This window comes from Buteo buteo, chromosome 11 (assembly GCF_964188355.1).
Source record: "Buteo buteo chromosome 11, bButBut1.hap1.1, whole genome shotgun sequence".
NCBI lineage: Eukaryota > Metazoa > Chordata > Aves > Accipitriformes > Accipitridae > Buteo > Buteo buteo.
In genome coordinates, this window is record NC_134181.1 from 29,265,761 (window position 1) to 29,292,094 (window position 26,334).

Sequence of the window (26,334 nt, forward strand, 5' to 3'; positions counted from 1 at the left end):
GTCAGCCCCGTGGCGCAGCAGAATGCACAGAGCCAGCCCCGGCAAGACTGTGCTGTGCTGGCCCACCACACGGCGATGGCAAAGCAGGCATTTTGCAGGCCTGGCTGTTTGCTGCCAGCTTTCTGCCTTGGCAGCATCTGCTGTGGGGTTTCTTTTTGCTGTTTCTGACGGCGCCATATGCCTCTGTGTCAAAACAATGGCGCTTGCACACTGACTGGGAGCCCTCTCCCTCGCTCCCACCGAGCTCCCTCTCCCGAGCAAAGCCTGAGCACCCACAAGGCTGGCCTTGAGCACCACGGACCCAGGGTGAGCGTGGCATGGCAAGATCGGGCAGGGAAGGTTGCGGTGCAGCTCCGAGCCGGTCAGCAAAGGGCTATGCTGCCATGAACCAAACCTGAACTCAGGAGGAAGGTGGAGCAGCAGCAACAGGCACAGCTCCTCGCTCCTACAAGGATGCTCCCAGAGCCAGGCGAGGGGAGAAACGCAATGCCTAGATTATTATAATATTATTAACAACAAACCCCATGTTGGCTCACAGCAGCTGGTCCTTAGGGCAGCTTTGAAAATACAAAGCGCAGCCTTGCCCCCCAAACCCACATCTCCCTATGACTCTTCTCCTTCCCCAAACCAAGAAGTGTAAGATTCCTTGGTGCAAAGATCCAGAGAGTTGGCCCCGCTGGCCATCCAAACCCCGTTCCAGCACTCACAGCAGAGCCTGCGAGGGCAGACAGCTTTGCCACCAACCTCCAGCTTCTGCCTGCAGCAGAGCTCCTGGAAAAGAACACTCACCCAATGGGGCATCTGCACTGAGCACAGAGAGACATGTGCTGTCTTGCTCTTCTGCACTGGGGGACCTTGCTTGGCTTTCCAGTCCGGTTGCCTCTCCACCAGTAGCCCCAGCCACCATTCCCAGCTGACCAGAGATGTGCATAGAGCACTGCTCACCCCAGCACCTGCCCTGGGCCAGGCTCACCACCCTCTAAATCCAAGGAGCACCTATACTCTCATGAAGGTACCAAAGAAGTCACAGCACACTGTAGGACCAAGTAGCACTTCTCCAAGCATATTCCAAGACACAAGAACAAATCCTGCTTCAAACAACACTGCCAGGTCCCTTCAGGCTCAGAAATACTCGTATCACCCCATCGGTAGCGCCCCAAGGAGCCCATCTCTCAGGGGCACCCAAGCACACGCACCAGGAACCAGCCTGGCAAAAAGGATTTCCAAGTGACCAGCAGCCTCCATCCCTTGCCTTGCAGCCTTCTGGCAGAGGTACCAGTACCCCAAAGCACTGCTCTCCCCTCTGCTGTGTGCTCTGAGCAGAAGCATTGCACCCAGTGGTTTCCCTGCCCCTAAGGAAAGGGAGACATCCAGTCATCTTACTGATACCAGGTTTATTTTTCTCTTCCCTGCATTTCTGATACAAAGGATGTAACCAAGGTCTCCACAGCAGCAAGTCTTCTATAGAAAAAATAGTCATTAATCTCCCATGGCAAAATCATCCCTGCCCTACAAAGAACACCCGTGCAGAATACAGCAGTGCAGGCAGGGACCGATACACATTCGCAGCCTTCTGCTCAGGTAAAAATGTATTAAAGCCTCCCAGTCATACAGAAATCAGCTACTCAAGAGAAATATTGTTGTTGCACACACAGCCACCAGGGCATTCACTTGACTTTTTATATGCTAGCTACAAAATTGGATGTAGTGTGTCATAGTGCAATATTTCCAGGTTTGGAGGGACCTAGCTAAGTCTGCATTAAGATCTTTTCTAGGAACTGTACTCCTGAGGAATGAAGGAAAAAAGGGGAGCAAAGATTTTATTTCATTGTGTTCAACAACTCACTTCATTGAACAATCATTGTGCTCTATTTAGACACGCTGCATTTCCCTAGAAGAAAAAAAGAGATCTTGTGTGATATTTTAAACTATGATTGGTACAAGTCAGTGCCTAAACCTCTCAACTACACAGTCAGCAACTGGTTAATGCTGAAATACTCTATGAAAAAAAAATAATTTACTATCATCTTTAATTTCTCTGGACTCATAGTCCAGTATCTTGAATCGTCTGAATGCAGACATTCCTAACACTTCCGATCACTCCTGTTTCATATTACCGAGTTGACATAGAAAAAGGATCCTGACGTTGCTTTCCAGATGCATTTCCAGGCATTGGTTCTAAAAAAAGGGTTACTTCTCTGAAAACCAGCTGAAGCAAGACAGAAGAGAAAGATGAAACAAAGGCCATCTCTATACTCTTGGTTGAACAGTGCCAAGTTATTTTCTGGTCTGTTTGAAATGTGCAACATATCACGGTTAAGAGGGTCTTTCAAAATGCCCAGGGAGCCTTCTCTGTGCAGAGACCTCTGCTATGCTGAGCACGCCTGGGGATGCAAATCTCCACGAGATGGACCAAGGCAAGCCAGAGGATGAGGTAGGGTACGGCAGTCTCACACCGGAGCTGCTGCTGTGAGCTGACCTGTGCAGCAAGGCTCCAAGCCGATCTGTCCATACAGTGCAGAGGGGCCAGAGTGCAGGGTGAGGGTCACCAGTGCCACAGGAAGGTAAGGAGGGGGAAGGAAGTCCAGGGGAGATACTAGCAACCTCTGTGGGAGCTTCTTTTATTAGTGAGCAGCAACAGGGGAAGGGAAGAAAGTGACTGGTTTTTAATCCTGTCGCAAACAGGAGAACACACATGGCTTTCCTTTGTGCCAGAAACCCAGTGCAGCCCAGGAGACGGCAGTCTCTCCTCTCACCTGGCCGAGGCCGAGGCAGGACATGCAGCAGCACGAGGGACCAAGGCTGGGAAGCTGCAGAGACACTTTACAAATCAGGCTCTGGACTTCAGTAGAAATGGCAGGAAGGGTCCACACCTTCCCAACACACACACATGTGCACACCCCCTACTCACACCCTGCCTTTCAGAACAACCTGAAAAAGCTGCCTGCTACAGGCAAACATCAACTGTTAAAAATAAGGCCAGAAAGAGACAAAGCGACCAAAATAAACAGTTTGGCAACAAAGCAAATGTGGCTGTTATGCAGAGGACAAGTCCTGGTTCAAAACAGCACATCTCCCTAACAAAAGGGCCTGCAAAAAAAGTGAAACTTCTATCCAAGTAAGAGGAATTTTGCCAGCGGAGGTTTCCAGAGGGCTCTCGGCAGCTCAACACATTCCCCTTCCAGAAAGCGCAGGGGGCACCTGCCCCACTTGAGTACTGTGCTGGGGAGTGAGGGCTGCCCGAGCGGTGTGCCAGCTCCTGTCCTCTGGACACTAAATAAAATTAAACCTTTTCTGCTCCTGAGCAAATTCAGACAACAACCCCTTTCGTCCAAAGCACAGGCTCTGGGAAGAGCTTGGCAGAGGCACAGCTGGCTCAGCACGCTGACCCCCACGCCTGCTGCTTGAGCTCAACCTACAGCACTCTGAAACCTTCCTGAGAATGGCGGGGTCCATCTGCTTGCATTTAACCCACTGCTTCTCGAGTCTGGGCAAGTGGTTCATTCTCCGAAACAAATGCAATGGCCTTGCACAGAGCAAGGGCATCAGGAAGCCCTCATGCAGTACCTGTCCTGAGTAAACAGTGCCCATTTGTGGCACATCCATCGCTGCAGCCTCATGCTCATCTCCTTGTGGGCTCTGTCATGTTTCTGCCTTTGTGCAGCTTCCCACAGACTGACTTCCACCCAGCAAGAAACTGGACCATCTCCTGGGAAAGGAAAAAGAAACACTCCCACAGCAGCAGCTGCCCAGACTGCACAGCCTGCTGGGGTGTATTACAGTCACTAATCTGACTGGCACTTTTAATGTTCCTTTTATGCTCCCCTGGGGTTTGCTTTTAAAGATGATTTACGTGGGTGTCAAGTGAAGTGTATTGGGTCAGGCCCATCACCTCCTTCATCCTGGAGAAATGCCCAAGAAGAGCCAGCCCTGTCTAGCCCAGAAGCTCTTCCCTGTAAACCTCTATTATCAGCTGCATCTCTCCAGCCTTCGAGTGAGCAGTCAGCTCCCACGGAGCTGATCCACCCTCTGTGCATGAAGGCCTCCACCTCCAGCAGCAGTCAGCAGCTCTGAGAGCCCCCATTGCGGAGTCCAGGGTCATGGCAACTAGGACAGCTCGAAGCCAGTGTTCATGCTGATCGCATAGCGCAGCTTCTCCCGCAGGATGCTCTTCTTGCTGTAGTTGGGAAGCTTGAGGAGGTTGAAACACGTAGAGGAGGTTGGGAGACGCCCGCCTGGCTCTTTCTTGCGGATTGTGAAGAAGCCCCGTAGCACACTGCCCAGCGTGTCACCAGTGTCCTGGAACAAGGCAGAAATGCATCACCCTTGCACTTCTCTGCTGTGGTCCTTCCAAGCAGGGTGCCTATACACAGGGCAGAGGTGCTAACACAAAACCCGTCTGCTGGGAACAGGGACAGTCAAACCTCAAAGCCCTGGCCCCCCCAACAGCTAGAAAGATGCTCCTCTTGTAACTTCAACTGCCATTACACATGCAGGGTCCCTTCACAGGGCGCACAGGGGAACAGGATCAGAGGTACAGGAAGGTCCCAGGGAAAAAACACAACCCTGGAGACAGGCAGTAAGAGCCCATGTGCTGCTGTGTGTGGGAGGAGGTAGGTGTAGCCACCCATATGCATCCCATTAGTGTAAGGTTGTTTTCGCCTTGCCCTATAGAGCATATATCTTTATGCCTTAGAGTTTTCTGGTCAGAGATGAGGAAGCTGGGCAGGGAAGGAGGCCTGCCACAAGCCTGGCATGCAATGCATAAGACACGAGCAAGCAGGGTGCCTACCTGATCATCAGAGACTTCCACGCAGCGGATGGAAAAAGGAGGCTTGAGGTAGGCAAAGCCCAGAAGTGGAGGCCTGGAGCAGCTGGTAACAAACTGAAAAAGTGACGGACAGTGAAAGACAGCAGCAGTGCGAGCAGCCTGGCTATAACAGACATGTGGCTAATGCAGTCACAGCAGACAGCTGCTTGGACTGGCATTTGAGCACCCCCCAGTACAATACCGCTGAGCTTTAGTGCACAGCTCTGCTAGCCTTTGAAAACTGCCATCTATGCAAGACTATTCATGGTGACACAAGAGCATTTATAGAAATTCTGCTTCCATGGCTGCCTCTCTGCTGGGGAGCGTGGTGCAGATTTTAAGGTGTCAAGCATTCTGGTACTCCTATTAGTGTTGAAAGCACCCAGCTACCTGGAGGAGAACAGCACCAGCCCAACCACCCCAAATCGCAGGCTGGGCTGAAATGACTGCATTTACCTTGAGAAACATGGCTCTCTCCTCAGGGCTGAAGTCATTGGCTAGGATGTCCCACAGCCAGATAATGACCCGGTGACTCCCATGGAAGCCCCCATAGTACACCGTGTGTTTTCTGGGGAGAGAAATGTTGTGACACGCTTGTGCCCCACTGCAGCAGGAGGGTCACAGCTGCCAGCTGACGAGTGCGGGAAGGATCAATACCTGCCACAAGTCAGGGTTCACTGCTGCAGCAGACACTGCCAGTACTGAGTCCCCACCAATGCGTATGGGGCACTTGACCAGATAAAAGGGAAGGGCAGAGAGAAATTCTGCTCTCAGGAACCAGTGGAAGAAAGGACCCTTCCCACTCATTAGTACTTCGTCCAAATTAGCTTTAAGGAACATGTTCTTCAGCTCCATTTGTTTCAGTCTGCTCCTCAAATTTCAATCAGGAGGGGCAGAAAGTTGTGAAAGAGTCAATCTCCTGCAAATCTCCAAATAGCTATATAATAAAATGGCTTGGTCTGCTGAGTGAGAAGACCAGCAGACCAATTTGCTCACTTACTTTAAATCCTCGAGGTCAATCTCAGCATTGTCACCGGAGATCAGCCGCTGCAACTCTGGTGCAGAAAACATACGAATCCATTCAGGCTTAATGATCGACCTGAATCCACTGATGAGTGCTGCTGTCTGACTCTTGATTTGTGTGTGCATCCGGAAGTGAGCCATGAGATGGATGTAGCTGATCCTGCGTGTGACAGGGAAGGTGGCAGTGAGGGAGCCAGAGCAACAAGGTACACCCATCTAGCCAGTGCAGGAACAAGGCTGCTGACATGTCTCTCCAGCCCCAAAGGGACTAGCACTGCCTAGAGATGCATTATACTTCCCCCTCCAGGGCCCTGCTCTTTATTTAAGCAGAAAGAGCTGTTGTTCTGCCCAGACTTTGCTCCCCCCACCTCCTGTTTCTAGGACTGTCTGCGCATTTCTTAGAGCTCCTTCCCAACCCAGGGACTAGCTGGCTCTAATAACCACTTGTTTAACCTTGACCGGACAGCAGATCACAGAGGGGAGCACACGTCCAACTCCTCTTTAAAGGATCAGATCCCCAGCCACAGGCATCTCTCTAGGTTTAAAAACAACTGTCTGGGCTCTGATGCCACCTGCACCAAAACCCATGGCTGGAGAATCAACACACCAAAAAAACACTTGGAAGATTTCCACCTTCATCCCAGGAGTATGGAAAAGGTGCGCTGTTTTTTAGAGGGAGACACCATCAGGCTTCCTCTTCTCACCAGCAGACAAAACAACTGAGCTTGCTGATTCTTCTTCATCAGGTCCCAGGCAGACACCACCACAATCACATTGACTGGGTCTTCAGCTAGGTAACCTCACTCCACCATTAATAGACAGAACTGTTTCTAGATTGCTTCCACTTACTCTTCTCCTGCTCCCTCCCAACTACCAATTTGTGTGCACATCTGCACAAAAGCTTCAAAGTTTCTGCTGTGAGTAAAGCAACATACACGACTTTCAACTTTCTCCCTGAGCTGACTTCTGACAAGCCAGAGAAAGATCCTTTCAAATGCAAACTCCCTGGTCAGAGCTCAAGAAGGGAAAAGACTGGGAACATCAGATTGCAGAGCACGACTAACAAAGACAAATCCTCAGGTAGGATCCAGCTTTCACTTGCCATTAAAGAGAACAACCCCCAGATTACCAGTTCAAACACACACCTACTTAATAGATATTTTATCCTTTTATGATCACTGAAAGGTATAGAGAAGAAAAAAAAATATGAAGGGAACAAAAAGGTGGGTTTGGTTTTCAGGCTCCAGAGTTGACATTTACGATAACTATCTAAAAGCCGGTTATCTGTGAAAATAGCTACAGGGCTCGGTGTCTCCTCTGATTTCCTGTGTCTAAAGTAGGACTGTCGACTGCATTTGAATTCACCACTGTCTCTTCTGAAGAACAGTGCTTTATACAACTGCCACATGTTATCATTCTGAGAAGATCTGTCTGCTCCAAGGTGTCTTTGAGCATCTGTGCCCTCTATGTTCACGACTGTGTGCCTGAATTGCTTTGAATCCATCTGTCTGTATCTATCACCATCATTAAATCCTGCAGAATCTCACAGACTGTGTGCCTTTGACCTCAGAAGCACTGTTTCAAGAAGTAAATTGTCAATTTTTATTTTGCAAATCAAATTTAATACAATTTCTGCCGATGAACTGTAACCAGTAAATTCTATTAAGATATTTATGTGCTCCTTCTACTCCAATCTATCTCAATTCATTCCAGATGCAAGCCCAAGGAACTAGAATAAAGTATTTTGCAGTGGCGACCTTAAAAATCTAATTGCTGTACTTACTTATTTTCATTGGTAACGGGAATGGTCTTCCCTCCAGGAACAAGTTCATGGCAAACAAGCTGAGGGAAGAAATGATTGTATTGCTAATTACTGCCTGGAACCACAATGGAAAGAAATGCCATGCTAAGCTGTTACCTCCCCATAAAACATTTATTTTTACAATAAAACAGTAGGTTTTAAAATTTAAGTAATAATCCTGCTTCTGCCTTGAACCAGTTTCACTTAACTATTAACATAGTAATTGAACAGTAGGGAACTCCGATTCTCCCACCAGTGGAGCCAGCCCTTCTTTGAGGAAGCCTCCTCTCTAGTCTGATCCATCACTGCTGAACCGCACACAAATCAATTCAAAGAGCCCTGGGGGACTGTCACAATCCCAGAATCCAGAGGCTGAACAAGCTCAGAGCCTTTGCATAGCTCAGTCTAACAGCACGATCCAAAGCTATCCGCTCCACAGGTCTCATCTGGGGCCACCTGAGTGACAGAGCTCCCTGGAGTTCACTGTCCCTCAAGCTGGGCACTCAAGGCATGAAGCGGAGAGCACTCAGAAAGTGAGACAGCTGGAAGGCATCTCCTCCCTGCCCTGCCAGGCCAGGGCCTGGGGCTCAGCTGACAGCACTGCTCAGAGACAGTGGCAGGGACCCTCTGGGTGCTTGCTAGAGCAATAGAGTCATGATTCATCTTTGCACCAATGCTAAGAGGCAGAAAGTCATTATTCACATATTACAGTGGCCTCTGTGCTTCAGTTCCAGGTGACTTCCAAGGTCAGAAGGGACCCCAGCACAGGGAACGAGCTCAGCTCCTCTGTGCCCAACACAGGGCTGTACCTAGCAGGGACACACAAGTTCATTAAAGAACCACAGGGCTACCCCACCTGGCTGCTTCAGCGTGGCCAAACAACAAGAAAAACAGGAGTGCCCTGGTTTATTTTGAAGTTTTGAGTGCTGCAGCCTTCAGTCTCTTACTGCTGGGCTGTCATATGCCATTTCCTATCTTTATTTTTCAGGTGGAAAAAACGCCAAAGCTGAAACCTTAGCAATACTGAGGCAGCAGCAAGGTGTTCAGCCCACTGCGCAGTGGATACAATCTCTCACTCGTGCAGAGCAGGGCTGTATCAATACTTAGCTGTCTTCCCATTCACCCTTGCAGCTTTGCAGGTGCATTTACACTGCTATTTCTGCTATCAGATGCATGCAAACTAGGTCCAAACTAGCCAGCTTAGGAATAAGAAACTGCAGCATGCAAAGGTCTCAAGGACAAGCTGCCCCAGATAAACACTCCATGACTTAGTGGTCTCTGAGCTCTGAGCCACTGGATCAACACTGCTAACAGTGCCCAGGCTTAGCACTAGCTGGGGTCTCCCCACAGAATTTGCAGCAACAACAGCATACACAGACAGCGAAGGCATTTTTATCTTATCTATCCATATTTTCCAGCTATGCACACAGCATCACAGAACCCAGGGCTCAAGTGCAACCGAGTACCTTCAAGCCTTCATAAGGGACTGACAAACAGCCTTTTCTTCTCAAGGCCAAGAGACCTCCTGACACACTGCAAGTTTCTCTGACAGAAAATGCTACATTTAAAGAAAAGGAATTCCTCCCTACTCACACAGATTCTTCTTTTTAAAAAGAGGGGAAAATCAGTGATGCAGGGAAAGCATAAAACAATGTTTTTCAACTAGAAAAGAAAAAATCCTGGCACTGGAAAAATTTAGGGCAACCTTTTTTGTGGAAAAAGCTGTTCTCTGCCCACAGCTAAATATTGAATGAAGCCACAGAATCCGGCGCCTGAGTTCAGAGAACCTCTGAAGCTGGGCCAGCTTTTCACAGCACAGGCATTTTTTTTTTTGTAAAAGGAGAGCAGAGCTAAGTCCTAGCCACAACCAAACACAAGGTCGTTTACTAGTCAGTCCCTCAGGATTCTTGTTCAGAGGGGCCACACAGAGCATCCACCTGACATATCCAGAAACACAAGTACCAGAGTAAAAAACACTCTGCGTAGTGTGAGCTTCAACAGACTGCCTGACTTTTAGATGCTGAAGACCAGCTCTCAGAAAGCTCAGCAGAGAATAATAGCTGTCTTCTGCTGGCAAGTCCGACTGCAGGTGTATTTGCGCGAAGGACACTAATAAAAGCTAGGACACCTTTGCTCAGGAATCAAACCCTAGTTCTGCTGCCAACTGCTTATATTCACAATCTGCCACTTCTGGCACCACAGGCTTTCACACAGCAGTGGGCAACAATCCTCGGAAACCCTCTCAGTGCTTCAAAGGTTCTTCCTGGTAGCATCAGCCAGACAAGCGAGGGAGACACTCCTGTGCAGAGTAGCCAGGATCTAACCAGGAGAAATAGGGAAGGCCTGAGCCAGGGCTGTGGACTCTGATTATCAGTGTCTAGAACTCTGCTCATCACCACTTAGCATGAGGAGGATGTTTGGAACAAAGCAGAGATAAGGTACAACACAGTCATTGAATAAAAACCTACCTGACCCATTACATCTTCATCATAGGACAGCGTTAAGCCCAAGTCACTGATATCACCATCATAACGCTAGAGGAACAACAGAGAAAGGGAAAGAAGATCAGTGTTTACCAGCAGGATCAGCAGTTCTGCGTTTTTGTATTACTCTCCCACTAAGTGATCCCCAGCAGGCATGAGGCACCAAAGCATAACAAATACATGAGTTGCTCTAGGTTATGGGGAGACTGCACAAGAGCTGAGACTAAAACTTGGGATTTCCCGATTGCCAGTTCCAGGTTTACACCTTCAGACCCCTTTCTCATCCCTGCTTGCCCCAGTAAAAACACAGGAGAGCCACCTGCCAACCTGCTTCAGAATCACCAGTTACTTCCAGGGTGTTTTTAAAGATGATCAGTACCCCAAAGGCATTTGCAAATCTAGTATTTCTAGCAGCAGCCAGCGATAAGGAAGTTGAACAACAGGAAAAGTAATGCTCAAACCTTAATTGAAGTGAGATTTTTATAGAACTCAGAGTCCAAGGAGGGAAGTTCATCTACGGAGCTGTAGAAGACACTGTGGTGGTGCCCAAGTAGCTGACTCAAAAAGAAGGAAGCAAATGGTACATCCACAACTATTCCCTATAGACAACAAGAATGCATAGGTAAGGTCCTGTTGCATACTTGTTTTGTTCAACATCTTTGGTTACCAATGATCGTATGTTGTGGAACAAGTGCAAAGATGCAAGACATTGAAATCAGCTAAGAAAACCACATCCTCTTAAAATCCATCAATTAGCGGAGCAATCAGGTGCAAAAAGGCAACAGCAGAACTCCATGTTTCCTTTAAAAGAACTACCTTACATGGAGAGGGTCATTCTGTCATTACATCCTCCTTTTAGCCACATGTCCCTTTAAGTAAGGTATCAACAAATGGATGCTTGTAAGGTGTAACACCAAAATAACAGACTATTCCAGCTAGTGTCCCCAGCACCAAGAATAATAATCAAGGTATGTCCCAGGTTTTACCTCCAAGATTCTTTTTAATACATGCTTGAAGAAGTGCCAGACTGCTCCACCATCAGTATCTTTATCCAAGTCATTTCTTCAAACTCACCTCTTCAGTAACACCTCCCCAAACATATGACAGATGCTCTCAAAGGCAAGGGGCACCATCACAGAACTACATCTGAACAGTGCTATACCAACAGTGACAATAACCTAATATAGTACTTTTGGCTCACCTCATATACAGCCTTCCCAAGCATCTTCCCCACAAACTCGAAGAGCTGTAGGTAGTTCTCATGAATGTAGGACGTTGGGGATGGATACAGCCTCTCATCACCACTGGTTGTCTGCACACAAACAGAGATAACAGCACAGTGAGCCAGTCTGTTTCCGTTTGCAATGGGTCATCACGGCCAGCATCTGCAGCCCTGTGTCATACCTTGAACAAGTTGAGTGCAGGGTCAAACACTTTTTTTATTATCTCTTCCAGAAACTCTTTGAAGACGCCATCTTGATCAATACCAGCCTCATCGACTCCCAGATCATTCACAAACTTCACTCTGATCACTCCCTTCATGGCATTCTGGGAAAGCTGCCGTAGCTGTTCATATCCATCCTACACAGACCAGAAGAGCCAAAGGACAATCATACAGGGAGACACATGAAACACTCACACAGACATGCAGCAGAGACACGGAGTCAGATACACCACAGAAATATGCATTTGTCATTGAATTTTGTGTTCGAAGAGACCAGCATTTTTCCCAGTCTAAACTCCAGGTTTGTAGCAGTCTGAACTGAACTAAGGTCCAGCATTTTTCTGTATCATCGCTTCATACAAAAGCAGCCAGAACTGGCACTGGGTCCCTCAGCACCCACAGAGAAGGTAAAAACATATTCACACCCCATATTCTTGTCAGGCCAAGTTACTGGCTTGTTGGTTGGCTTCTGCAAGCTAGGTGAGATGGGTTAACTCTGGCTGGATGCCAGGTGCCCATCAAAGCCGTTCTATCACTCCCCCTCCTCAGCTGGACAGGGGAGAGAAAATATAACAAAGAGCTTGTGAGTCGAGATAAGGATAGGAGAGATCACTCACCAATTACCATCACGGGCAAAACAGACTCAGCTTGGGGAAAATTAACTCAATTTATTACAAATCAACCAGAGTAGGGTAATGAGAAATAAAACCAAATCTCAGAACACCTTCCCTCCACCCCTCCCTTCTTCCCAGGCACAACTTCACTCCCGGATTCTCTACCAAGCCCCCCCAGCGGCACAGGGGGATGGGGATGGGGTTTACGGTCATTTCATCACACATTATTTTCTGCCGCTTCATCATCCTCAGGGGGAGGACTCATCACACTCTTCCCTTGCTCCAGCGTGGGGTCCCACCCACAGGAGACAGTCCTCCACGAACTTCTCCAACGTGGGTCCTTCCCACGGGCTGCAGTTCTTCACGAACTGCTCCAGCATGGGTCCTTTCCATGGTGTGCAGTCCTTCAGAAGCACACTGCTCCAGCTTGGGTCCCCCTCAGGGTCACAAGTCCTGCCAGAAAACCTGCTCTGTGGGCTCCTCTCTCCACAGATCCGCAGGTCCTGCCAGGAGCCTGCTCCAGCGTGGGGTTCCCATGGGGTCACAGCCTCCTTCAGGAACCCACCTGCTCTGGCATGGGGTCCTCCATGGGCTGCAGGTGGATATCTGCTCCACCGTGGACCTCCATGGACTGCAGGCGGACAGCCTGCCTCACCAGCGTCTTCACCACGGGCTGCAGGGGAATGTCTGCTCCGGCACCTGGAGCACGTCCTCCTCCTCCTCCTTCTTCACTGACCTTGGTGTCTGCAGGGTTGGTTCTCTTACATGTTCTCACTCCTCTCTCTGGCTGCCGTTTCCATCTGTCCTAACTTTTTTTTTCCTTCTTAAAAATGTTATCACAGAGGCGTTACCACTATTGCTGATTGGCTTGGCCTTGGCTGGCGGCAGGTCTGTCTTAGAGCCGGCTGGTATGGGTTCTCTCTCGAACACAGGGGAAGCTTCCAGCAGCTTCTTACAGAAGCCACCCCTGTAACCCCCCCCCGCTACCAAAACCTTGCCACACAAAGCCAATACACCAGGTCACTCACCTCCAGCATACGTGAGCGGCGGATAGTGATGTGTGTGACATGAGGTGATGCAGAGCTGGTTTCAACCAGCCCAAGCTTCTCCTTCTCCTTTGTAACCATGTTTCGGAAAAGCAGCACCCTCTTAAAAAGAAAACAGATATAAGTTTTCATCCACAAGGATCCTTATCCTCCAGTGCAGCAGGGCTTTCAGATGCTCCTGATGCACACCCAGAACTAGCTCTTGGTTGTCCTGTTCCCAGCTAGGCCCAACAATGCCACTGTCACCTACTCACTAGAAATAGTGGGATTTACCTCCTTGCTCCCCGGTGGGACAGAGAAATACTTGAAGCTCTGCTTTGGGAGGGACAGGGCACTGACAATACTGAAAACAAAAGCACCTTTCCTATCACCACATAAAAAAATATGTCATCTCTGCAGATTTGCTACCTGCAAGAAGACACTCTGCTTTTTTTCTCCAAAGCCACATCATGCACTGCTGGATGACTCTATGCAGCTGCCCACACAAATAAGCTCTCTCTCAATGAGAGAAATTAAGAAAGTTTAGAGCAAATATATTGGGGTGATTTGGGGGGGCGGGGAGAAGACTTCTGTTCAACTGGCATTTCAATCACAAGCTCCATGTCACAAAATGCTTAAGATGCATGTCCCTTCCATCCCAGGCCATCCAGGTCACTGGCTTTTCAGCCTCCATCCTCTGCCCTGTCCCACTCACATTCTTGTGGGGAATGACATGCGGGATGTATTGCAGGAGCAGCTGGGCTCGTTTCTTGTCCTTGTCCAGCTCCTGGAAGAGCACACTGGGTTTGAGGTCCCTTTACAAAGAAAGGCACAGATTCAGAGATCCCTGAGAAATGCCCAGGTGTGGTAAATAGCTGGGGGTAGGAGAGAGAGGAAACCTGTAATGATTTCAAAGACAACTTAAGTGCTCAGGTGTACACATCTAAGAAGGCCAGAGACACTCAAGCCATTAGGTGCCGAGTCAGTTTTCAAAGCGTCACCCTCCATGAGCAGCAGCTAATCCTTACACCGCAGAAGAGAAGCACAATAGGAGGGGCATCCTTAAATGCAAACACAGGGAGCAGTTCTGACCTTGATCTCACAGGTAGAGAGACAGGCACTCTATTTAAAGTAAGGGATCCCAAACCAGCCACCCACAGGGGAGCTGGTGCACTGGGACAAGCACACAGCTGCACATAAACCTTGCCTCGAGCTGGACACTTACTTGCGTAACCAGTGATCCTCAGGAGCAAAACGCCTGCGGCAGTCCCTTTCATATAAGACCATGAGCCAGCCATGGACAGAATGAAACAGCTCCAGGGTCTCCCCTCTGGCATTCTCTGAACAAAAGGAACAAAGCAGCAATGTCCAGGCACCCTAGGTAACAGGAGTGTCCAAGAGCAACATGTTGATCATCTGCCCCACACTAATAGGACAGGTGTATTTCTCCTAACCTCCACTGCCTTCAGAGGGAAGGAAGAGATTTTTGTGCCTCCCAGATGACAGACAGTCTCTTCTTTGATCAAAGTGAAGAAACTCTTAGCCACCTCAAAGCCATCTCAGCCAGCTCCAACTGAGCCATCACAACCGAAATGGACCATCTCGTCTAATTACCAGAATTGAGCTGTACCATATTATACCAGCGTATAGATCAACACTAGATAGCTACGGAGACCCTAGCAAGACTGCTCTGCTTTGTGAATGCACTATATTATTCTTGTCCAGTACACAGCCCAGTCATGCTAAACTCTATCTCTGGTAAAAACCAACATGCCCATCGCGTCTGTTACACAAATTCTTATTGGAAACAGAAGAGTGCACTGTATTTGGTGCCAAGCACAACAGTGGCATCTGGACACCAAAAGACTGGGACATATTCTCATGCCACACAATGTAGTATGGGTTTTCTGTGCAAATAATAATTAGCAGAAGCTTCAAATTCCAAAATTAATGCCATTTGTTGTTCTAATAGTAACATCAACTCAAGCTACTAAAAGTACTTACCTACAATTCCATCCCAGATCATCTTAAATACAAAGGAATTCAGAAAAGACGAGATGGTAACAAGCTCTTCCAGTTTGAATGAAATCTGCTCTTCATAGACTTCTATATCATCAAGAATCCTATTAGAGAAAACAAATGCAAATGCACAAGTGTAAATTTAATTACCTTTTGAAATTTTCATAAAGGCACATTATCCTTTAGCAGCAGCTCTTATTTCTATGACAACTGACACCCATGAGGTTCTGAAGTCATAAACAACTAAACCTTATTTATTGATTTTGATCGATATCTGATCCTAACAGAAAACAGTATGAAATGTCCAAGAAACAAGCAAAGCCAGTATTTCATAGTTAAAAGGACCTATGCCCTCATCCCCAAGAAAACTTTTTCATCATTCAAGCTAAGAAAACTGTCTCTACTGACCAGCAAGGGCAATTTTCCACCCCCTCTCCCATCCTTTGTGTTGTGTAAGTCTATGAGCAAGACAGCAAAGGAGTTGCAAACAGAAGCACATAAGCTGGGGAGCTTTCTTGCAGGAGTATTGTAACATTTTTCCTCAAAGCTTATCTCGACTCATCGAAGTGTTTGCTTTGGACTGACACAATTGTTGTCCATAAGAAGCAGAAGAAATGTTTCCTTCCCCTCCCTAGCCAGTGCTGTAGTATATTGCTACCAGTTCAGACAGCTGCATGTGGCTGAGCAGGAAAGTCCTTTTGATGTCTTTTATTTCTCAGGGCTCTATCTGAAAAGCTTGCTGCTTTACTCTGCCTAGTTATCTTTATGCAAAAGCAGCAATACCTTAACTATTCCTCTTGAAACTTAAGGAACACAACAGCTTCGTGTTATAAATCTAGAGAGCACCCTCTGCTTGCTACATACGTGATAAGGTGGCGGGAGCAGTCACAGAAGAGCATCAACATGGCCAGCAGCCTCTTGGATTCCTCCGTATCATTATTCAAGCACTCCAAGAAGAGTTTTAACCCACCCTGTGGTCCCAGCTCGCAGATAAAAGCCCATAATTTGGGCAACAGATCATCCAGGTAAGTGAGGCCTAGCAATGGAAAAAATATAAAACACACTCAGCAAAGCCTGTTCTGCCTGCTCGTTCATGCAGGCTCAGAGAGACAAACATGACTTGGAGCTGAAAGATCCTTTCGCAAAGCAACACTTTACTTGAAAGAAACATAAACACCACATTTGGCTCCGAAGCCTGTCTGCATTAACAGGAGATGTACAATCATCAGGAAAGCAGAAAAAAGCTTTTAATGAGGCATTAATCGTTTGCACATCTGAAGCTCTTTCCCGCTAATTATTTTGCAACTTCTGAAAAGAATTTATTCCTGTGATCCAGTCACCATTACAACCATCTTAGAGATGAGAACACAGAGAACAGGGCTGTGCCTGTGGTTACCACTATAGCCACAAACAAAGCATCCAAGGCTCTGGACTCATTCCTCTGCTTTAGCCACTAGACCAAAACAGTGCTTATCTCCTCCTCCATCCATTCCTAAGACAAGTAATTTGTTCTTAAGATGTATGAAAGCATTCAGCATTTCCACCACATGAAGATTAATATTGCTAGGCTTCTCGAAAACACTGACTCAGTCTCAAGTTTGATATGGAGTAAGCAAGGTTTCATTATAGGAAAACTTGCCTCAATTTGTATTCTAGAGAGTTAATGCTTGATAAAGAAGTGATGAATGTTATTGATCAGATGTATGATTCAGGATGGAACAAGCCTTCCACCCAGCCAGTCAATAAACTGTTGTCAGTAATAAAACTACCAACAAGTCAACAGAATTTAATAAGAAAAATCTATTTTTTCCTCCACATTTTAAGTTATTTGAAAAGCACAGATGTGCCCTGACCTGTGAGTATCTGTAGGCGGATCTGTGTTAGTGTTGTAAGCGTGGTCTGGTACAGGACGCAAATACTGCACACCTTCTGCACTTCTGCTGAGTCCACTCGCTTGCCTCCAACAGGCTTGAGAATGTTACGGACAGATGCAGACTTCTGGAAAGCTCTCTTGAAAAGATCTGGTGACAGAGAAGCACATGAGAAGTGCTATTTGAAACCATTTCTCATTCTCAGCCACCTGGCAGCCCTGTGATAAAGCAGATTTTAGCAGACAGGGTCACTCCACAGACAGTAGGTTTTGGTGGACTTTTCTGGCAGAGCACTGCATAGCTGCTAGCAATGGAGAAGCGTATGTCAGTGGGGACATTAGTCCAGAGCTTAAAACCCTGCCAGAACTGCAGTTACTAATGACTACAGGATCTAGTACTATCAGTAGCAGCTAGAAAATAGCTAGATTACAGCTATCTTATTCCAAATTCCAACTCTTCTGCAGAATCACCACGCATCACAAGTCCATGAGCTTCACCTTGCTTTTCACCTGGGAAGCTGGCCTCCCATCTTGCCTTGGGATCTACTAATTTATGCAGTAAGCACTTCAGCTACTTGAGAAACAGCAAAAAAAACCTGCTAAAATAAGCAAATATTTTCACAGCACCAAAGAAAGAGACTTGCCCCAGGTCACAGAGGCATTCTGAGCAGGAATTGCAAATAGGAGAGACCATATCTCCACCTAAGCAGCAGCAGCTGCTGCCAAGTAATTAGTCAAAGCTTTTAGCATAAGTGGAAAAGTCAAAGCCCAGTGAGTCGGTGAGAGGAGAAAGACACATGTACACACATACACACAGAGACACAAAAAAAGCAACCCTCCAGAACTGACTCTTCATAGGAAGGCTGTTCTGAGGGGAAACTGGCTGTGTTGGCAGCTGAGCTATTTCCTGATTCTCCAGCAATTTCTTGCTGAGCACATCACTGAAGAGGATGCGGATCATATGGACTCCCCAGAGATGCTGCAGTTGCTTTGTCAGCAGAGGCATGGACTCATTCAATCTAAAAGACAAGTCAGAGAGACATTTAAGAAGGCAGGTTGGAATAAAACGCCAGTGATACTTTGATACATTTAGCTCATAGTCAAAATGGAGTATGCACCCACCCTACAGATGGTCCTCATAGGAAGAGCCGATATACAGGTCCTGTATTGAGGGTACCACTATGGCCACTGTTTACCAGTCTAACTACACTAAATGCATTTCCTCATGTAACAGTCTGTATATAAATGCAGCAATTTATATTGTGCAGATACAGCCTAAAATATCTGAGAAGTTTTTCTGAATAGGGTCACACTGTTCATCTCAATATATAAAACACACTGCAGCATTAAAAAAAAACAAAAAAGGTAAAAATAAAGAGAAAGGCTTAATCAGCTGTCACCATAAGGTCCTCCTCTCTTACCCATAATCCACAGTCTGTGAAAACCAGCCCAGAACAGGATGCCAGTGGGTGAGGTTGGATTTCTTTTGTGAAACATACTTCTGGCAGTAGGAGAGCATGTGAATGAGCACACCCACAAAATGAGCTGTCTCCTCCTCAAGAACTTTATCATTCAGGGAGCCCAGGTACACAAGATTACCTGGTGGAATGACCAGCACAGCAAGACTTAAAAGAGGAACAGATGCTGTGGGACAGTGATTACAGACATAATAGACTAAATGAACTCAGAGCCGTTTTCAAGTCCAGGAGAGGACTTCTGTGAAGAATGACTATTAGAGGCTACCTTGCAGCAAGCCTTTTCCAGCACACATCAACCACTAAGGTGGCATATCACTTTGGCCACCTTCTCATCTCTATCCCACCAACACCTTCCACAAAGTACTATAAGCTACAGACAATCCATGGTTATTCCAGACTTCCAACTGTTCCTCTTGTTATTTTTACAGAAATGCAAACTTAAATATCTCAGTAGCGTGTCTCTTTAAGGAAGTTAGATTCAAATCTGTTACGCTACAAGACTTTCTCAGAGTCCAAGTGAAAAGCTAGCAGAGATAGTACTTCACAGTTGAGGCATGATGACATGTATACAAGAGCAAGTCTCTGACCCCTCCTCCATTTGCAAGGGCCTTAAACCATGTTTGCAATATCCCGAAATATATTTCGGTTATTATTCAGAAACTAACTAAATAAGGATAAAAAAATTATGAGTTGGAGGCAGCTCTGACCCAAGGAGAAAGAAGATCTGACTCAAGACTCTCTTCCATCCACAGTAAAAAAAGAAGCATAACAGGTGCTTACCTAGCAAACATAGAGTGTGACTTCCTTCTAAGCACACACAGACATCTCGGCATTGTGCTTCACGACTTAAAAATAGGATGAACTTGCGGAAAAGATCATGAGATTCTATCACTGCCAGACGCTGAAAGACAGAATTTAACTGCCAGTGAGGCTGAGAAGCATCACACAGAACAACAACACCTGATCCAGCATCAGCAATTTGAATTGTATTCTCTTTCCAAATAAAGCAGCAAGTTGAGACCGTTGCACTGAAGAAAGTGTTTGACATGAAGGTGGTCTACGAAATAAAAAACCTTGCAGATGAATAGGCCATGTTCTAGTTGTAGACAGACCTTTGCAACTGCCTGTCTGCAAGAACACAGAATGCCCATTTGGCACAAAACTTGCCTGTCTGCACCAAGCTACACAGAGGAGCAGTCAAATTAAATTAGATTAGTGGACAGCCTACTAGTTACCATCACAGATTCTCTGCCATGCAAGGCTGATTTCTGCTTTGGCTCTGTCTATGGTTACAGAAATGGAAGAATAAGGACATGCAAAAATTCAAGCTGTGTGTCACATATGCCTTTATTTTTATTTTATTTATTTATTTATTTTAGGGCAGTTCAGCCCATCATCCCACTGGTGTTAATAACTTCTGTGGTATTAGAAACCCAGAGTATCTGGAGGGTTTAAGAATCAACACTTCCACAACAGAGTTGAAGCTGGCAAAGACAGAAATGCCAATGCTCTGTTCCAAGAGCTGATAAAATGAAATAACAAGTGGCCTTATGTGACATTCAGTGGATTTTTGATACTATTGCATCACCCACTTACCTCAGGTGTTAGAGTAGCAAGATGAGTCATTATAGCAGGCACAGACATAATATGGATCAGAAACGACCTCAACAGATTGTCTGAAAACTGCGCAGCAACCACAGGGCTACAGAGGGAAAAATACTTCAGTGTAAGAAACCTGACCTAGCAAAGTAAGACGCAGTCTTTAACCGAGCCATCCAGAACTGGTGGCTCATTCTACCCTCATCAAGAAGCATCACTGGAAAAAGAACATTCACTTACACTTCTGTTATCACAGCAAGCTCACAAAATTGCTCATGACACAAAGGAATATAAGCTAAACAATTCACAGCATAATGTATTTTCACACAGCACATCCATGCCACCCAGAGCACTATAAGGGTTATATGGTTCATCTCCTAAGTTCCCCTTCTCCCCACTGCTATAGTTGTTTTTCTTAGTGAGAAGTTAGGTTCATATTCAACGGCATCCACTGCTACTCTACTGAACACCACAACTTCATCATCCCAGCAGTGACAGCTACAGAAGGGCAGTGGTACACAATTAACCACTGAAGTCTTAAAAGAATGCTCATTACTAGCAGCAGATTTCCAAAGTGAAGAGACATCAGCTCTGTAGAGATGAGGTCAGGGTAACAGCATATTTCCCTTATTTTTAAGAGAAAGACTGAACCATTAGAAAGACCTGCACCCAACTCATTTCAGGGACAAACTTTGCCCCTGCAAATTGACTAACAGGTATATCTGCCTCAGCAGTTCATCGTGAAGAGGCACAACCATACTTGTTCAGAAAACTCCAACCCCTTCTGATGGTTTAACAGAAAGACATACAGATACTGTACTCTGAACTGGAATTGCTCTCCAAAGCCTAGGCTCATACTAACACTCATTACTGACTCAAGAGCATTCTGATCTGAAAAAGGATGACAGGAAAGTGAGCTACTTGCCTAAAGCAGCTTCTTTTATGAGGGTGATACTCTCAAAGGCACAAAAAGACTGGCAGAATGAGAGTCTTCAAAAAAACACAATAAAGATAAATTTGGCTGCGTATCATCCCAAGCAGCTCTGGCTGGCTTACCGCAGTGCAAGAGAGAAGATGGCAGTTAAAGAGCCTTTGGACAGGGAAGGTCTGGATCTTGCCAAGCCATTAGTTAGCAAAATCTGGAATAAAAAAACAATAAAACCCCCAAACCTCCTGAAGCACTCAGAAAAAGATTGTGATTACTCCTGAAAGACATTATGTTTATTTTCAGAGCAGAGAAAAAGAACACCACCAAAGCAACCTAAAACCCAAGTCAGAACTAGAAGGGCTTCAGGTTAATAATGGCATAACAGAGAAACTGCAATCAAATCAGAGACTCTGCAGTACTTCTTTCTCACAGGGTTCCCAAGCCTTTTAAAATTAACAGGCAAGGCTCGTAGGTGCCTGGTAATATCATTCTCATTTAAAAGATTAAGAAAAACTACATCAATTCCTTTCCCCTTCAGAACGGTAAACAAACAAAATCCATACAAAAGGGTATCAGCAAAGTTTGGAAAAAAATATTCAAGAGCCCTTCCTGTCCATCTCATTACAAGACGATTAAGTAGGATTTACATTCAGCAATAGTGACGAAAAGGAGATGGTGTATTTGATCTCAAGTGCTTTGAAGAAATATATGCCCACATGCAAATCACCAGTGTTCCACAACCAGCTTCTCCCTGACACACCATCACAGAGATCAGAAAAGCTTCCTCAGAACAAGGCCCACAGCGCAAGACTGGGGCTTGTTTTGAATAAAGTGAAGACATAACTGTATCAGCCCGAGACTGACCTGCAGCACAGAATAAAATCCCTTCTGATTTAGATGTCCCATGATGTTTGCACAGATGTGGTTCATGGCAGGCCTCAGGGTTTCACCTTCCGGGTTAAAACACTGATGTTACTAAATCAGCATCACAGCTCCACTCTTTACTTCCTTACACACTATAAAACAGTTTGTCAGTTCGTAAGCCCTTCCTGCACAAAGTCCTTACCCTTATAAGCAAACCCACCATTTTAGCAGCATTTCACATCAAGTCTTGTTTAAGGTATAAGAGTCATATTTCCTCATGATACTTGTCCAACTTTTCTATGGATATTTTCTACAAAAACCCAGAGCTAAAACCACATTCCATCACCCTCTGAACACTTCTTATGTGTGAGATTTTGGAGCATTATAAAAAAGTTGTAACTGTTGCTGTTCTAAGGGAAATAGCCTGTCTAATCTCAAGGGAATCCTTGCTGCCCATTCTATGCTTTGTGCAAGCACAGAAGCACAATGAATCTTTGTGGTAAGCATGGGGAGAAGAAAATGAGCAGAAACAGCATTCAGTGGATTTTAATAGCAAATCCCAGATCAGTGGCTTAAAGTATTGAATTGGATGCACCAACCTTTTCCCCGAAGGATTTTCCATGTAGAAGTATCTGTGAAGGTGACAAGCATTGTGAGGTGCAAATTGACCAGTCTGGAGTCTTGTAAGATGTCAGGCTGCGATAATAAACACCAGTGTTAATAAATCAAATTAGCTTTGTGCCAAGCTACAGAACTGTTAAATGCAGCGAGACAAAACACAATGTTCCTTACCTTAAGCTGCTTGAGAAATTCACAGCAAAACCACAAAATATCTTTGATCTGTTTGATCCATAAGAGCGTAAGATCCTTGGAGAGTGCCAGTGACACATACCACACCTGAGGAAGGCAGGATACAAACGGGAGCAGTGATCAGTATTTGTGCTACCGATTGGCAGAATACATTACCAGGAAGCTTTGTAACAAAACAACCTCCTCAGTGTCCTACTGAGCCCAGCAGCAGAACCAAGTTATTTCTCCCCCCAGAATTCACTGGTCAAAGCATATCACCCACCACAGAAAGAAATTGCCCTTTAACTCCTATAGCTGGATACAGAGTAAAAATACCAGAGGAATACTAAAGGACTTGTGCAAACTTTCACCATGGAATCTCAGCAGTGTTCAGGGGCTTTTGAAAGCTAAAGTTCAAATATCACCAACCTAAATCCCCACACATAGAATTAAAAAACCAAACAACCCTCCCACCCCCAAACAAAAAAAACCCATCCTGCTGACCTTGGGCTCATTCTCAACATCCATACTATTAAGAATACAACGGCACAACTTTTCAAATCTCTGCGGAAAAAAAAAAAAAGGTAGCATTAGTTCTAACTACAGGAAGGGCTATTCTGGAAAAGCACTAGGAACAGCTCAGCAGAGGGAGCAAGATACCTCCGTATCAAAACAACAAATGTTCCAAACACATTCCCTACAGACAGTGCCAACGGCTCCCTTCCTGAGAGCGCATCTACAGGTCATGCTACAGCTATGCAGAAGAGTTCCCTCCCTGAACACAGTGCTCATAAAAAGGAAGAATTTCTCAGCCTTCCCTTCTAAACTGCCTCCCTCAACAGCACTTGGCTGAAGCCAGGAAAAGCATCTTCCTGTTGGGGTTCAGCAAACAGCTTAATGCTAAGGAGTGCAGCAGTGTGTTCCAAACTCCCAACCATCATGGCTCTTAGCAGAACTTGGCGATCACATCCACAACTCCATTATTATTTCAGTCCAGTTGCATTTGCCACACGCTTGCAAGTTATAAAGCCACTCTGAGCTACAGAATTGGCTGCTGTGGTTATCCTGACTGAGAGTGGTGTCCAGAAATAAAAGTGGAAATGAGCACAGTCTAGTCCTCGGCCCAGCAAGGGACTTACTTGCTGCTGGAAGGGGAAGGAGAAGAGGAAGTAGAACAGACATATTTCAGCAAGGCACCCAATTACTGTAATGCAGAACTTCGAATTGATGCCACTGCTTGAAAAATCTATATGTAATATACACTCTTTTTTTTTGATGCTGTACATACAGAAAACTACATTTGCAATACTTGCACCATCATCATCAGAAGAGGAGTTCGACGGAACAGAGATTAAAAAAAAAGTCACCCACTGCTGCTGCAATTTAAATACAGCCTTTCATTTTCCAATTGTTTTCCTTATAATTAGCCTTTGCAGTTTCCTGGGGCAAACATCATCATTTCATAGACACTACAGCAAAGGGCTTCACTCTGAAACTGCAAATTCAGAGCATGGTCAGAAAAGTTGTGATACAAACAGCCTGCACACTACACTCTGCCATGATAGCTCTTTGTGAGCTTGCCACAGCATACCTGCCTAGGGAACTGATGCAGCTGACAAAATCATAAGGCACTGCTCAGTTACTAAAGTTGGCATGGTCACCAGGAAAAACATTTGTTAAACTATGCCCTGAATACAGAACCACTAGTAAAAAATTCAAGGATTCTTCTATTTCATTCCTACAAGCAGATCTCTCCAAGAAGGACTAGGAGACAGAGATCACATGTCTGAAGCCAAAATATATCGCAGGAATCTACATGATCACTAGATAACTAATTAAACGTATTTTACATGTTAAAGTATGTCCTCAAAAGAAGAAAAGCATGTCAGAGTAGCAACCTTACCTCTTTGTCCTCTTTATGATTAAATACAAACAGCAGTTTCCTAGCAATTCTGAAGACAGAAAGAGCACTTCTTTTACTTGAGCCAGATTCATTTGTCCCAAAGAAATCCTCCACTTCTCTCCTACCAAAGTGGGAAAAATGAGCATTGGTAGTTGAAAAATCAAACACATGTCTCCAGAGAAGAGCAAAGCACAGAAGGTAGAATTTCACACACCTTATCTCCCTCTGCAGGCGGCATCGACAGAGAAATCTCCTGATCAAAGCTTGGACCTGGACTGCAGCACGCTCCCTCTCCTTCAGCTCCCTCCGCTCCTCCCGAGCCTGGCGTGCTTTGTCGAGGAACTGGGCTTTGGAGGACTGGCTCGCACTGAACATTTTTACAACCTACCAAAACGTAAATTTAAGGAAACAAAGAATCATTGCAGCAAACACCTAGAAAACTAAGAGCAGAGTGGACAAAACACAAGGGTAATTCTTTACATTACTTCTGAACGGACTACCTGCACCCAACATTTCAGTAGGGGAACGGGAGTGCCCAACAGCATAGAAAGAAGTGCGTGCAAAGTACAGCCTAGGCAAAGCCAAAGGTACTTGTCAATGGGGCTGTAAGAACACAAAACCACTGATACCAGAATCATCCCAGCAACGTCTGCAATCTAATGCAGGCAAGTAGACATTAAGAGGAAGGAAAAAAAAAAATAAAAATCAGTGTGCTGCCATTGCATTGCACTCCCTGCAGTCCAGCTCCCCTTTCCAGTCTTGGCTGTTTTCATTTTCTTGTTTTCAGATAACACAGAAGAACAATTCTATAGGCAAGGAAATGAAGAAAAGGGCACAAGGGATGCCTGGAAGCTAATCTACTGCCACTCAACAAGACAAAATGCACAGAGTCAACAACGGCTTTATAAATACTTGACAATGAACTCACCTGAGGGCTTACTTCTTCAAAAGAAGTGTATGATAATCATTTACACACAAACATGATCCTCATCCACTGGTTTCAGGCAGCTCCTGCACAGATAAGCACACTACCTGCAAATGATTCGGGGATTTAGTCTTTACCTTTGCAGTTCTAAGTGCTTTTGACCAGACTTACCTCTCACTGCATCCTCAAGAAAACATGAAGTCAAAAAAGCTTCAGGAGAGGAGAAGCAGCACCACCGCTTAGCTGTGATCACTGACACAGGTAGCTCCTCACACTTCAGACCGGGGAAGAAACAATTCGATGTGTGACAAAAGCAAAGGCCATCCTCAAGCGTGCCAGGGCCCTGGGAACCAGCGAGAGTTGAGCAGCGACCACCCCAGAGTGAGTGTTTCCCACTCCACCAGTGGGGGCCGGACCCACAGTCCCAGAAATGGCCTCCAACACTTTGGGACTTGCCCAAACCACTAGCAAAGCAGCCAGCAGAGACAGCCGCCCCCCCAGCCCCAGATGCCCATCTCACAATACCCTGCCCACCGGGCCCCGGGCGCCACAGCCGCCGCCCCCCCAGGCCCTCACCCTCGCCTACACCGCTGACGGAGGCGGGGCCAGGCCGGGCCGGGCCGAGCGGCCCCGGGACAGATCCGTCGCCCGCGAGGCCGAGGCCCTCAGCCCGGTTGCCCGGCAGCCCCCGCCTCGTATTCCCGTGTCCGCGCTCTCGCTCCGGCCGGCAACTCGCGCTGCCGCTGTCGTTCCGCCCGC

General features: G+C 46.2%; 1 protein-coding gene across 7 annotated transcripts; it reads right to left on the minus strand.

Annotated features, from left to right (window-relative positions):
- Positions 1 to 1,379: 1,379 nt before the first annotated feature.
- Positions 1,380 to 26,299, minus strand: UBE3B (ubiquitin protein ligase E3B). 7 transcript variants are annotated; one of them, XR_012652293.1, is made up of 30 exons: positions 26,152 to 26,299; positions 25,747 to 25,918; positions 25,579 to 25,661; positions 24,865 to 25,034; positions 24,651 to 24,771; positions 23,252 to 23,311; positions 22,751 to 22,855; positions 22,558 to 22,654; positions 21,959 to 22,044; positions 21,223 to 21,305; positions 20,164 to 20,269; positions 19,348 to 19,468; positions 18,511 to 18,688; positions 17,939 to 18,108; positions 17,073 to 17,240; positions 16,084 to 16,255; positions 15,205 to 15,323; positions 14,426 to 14,540; positions 13,916 to 14,015; positions 13,204 to 13,323; positions 11,522 to 11,698; positions 11,319 to 11,429; positions 10,579 to 10,716; positions 10,103 to 10,168; positions 7,617 to 7,675; positions 5,811 to 5,993; positions 5,468 to 5,675; positions 5,267 to 5,378; positions 4,793 to 4,885; positions 4,191 to 4,299 (listed from the first exon to the last, which is right to left on the minus strand). XR_012652293.1 is itself a non-coding variant. In XM_075041164.1 (29 exons), exons 4-29 carry the CDS (start codon positions 25,023 to 25,025, stop codon positions 4,108 to 4,110), a joined length of 3,213 nt encoding a protein of 1,070 aa, XP_074897265.1. In that variant the 5' UTR covers positions 25,026 to 25,034; positions 25,579 to 25,661; positions 25,747 to 25,918; positions 26,152 to 26,297; the 3' UTR covers positions 1,380 to 4,107. The 7 variants fall into 7 exon arrangements, 5 of the variants coding, with proteins under 5 accessions (XP_074897265.1, XP_074897266.1, XP_074897268.1 ...); XR_012652292.1 differs by having other exon boundaries at positions 5,468 to 5,681; XM_075041164.1 differs by lacking the exon at positions 5,468 to 5,675 and having other exon boundaries at positions 1,380 to 4,299; positions 26,152 to 26,297.
- Between the last annotated feature and the right edge of the window lie 35 nt (positions 26,300 to 26,334).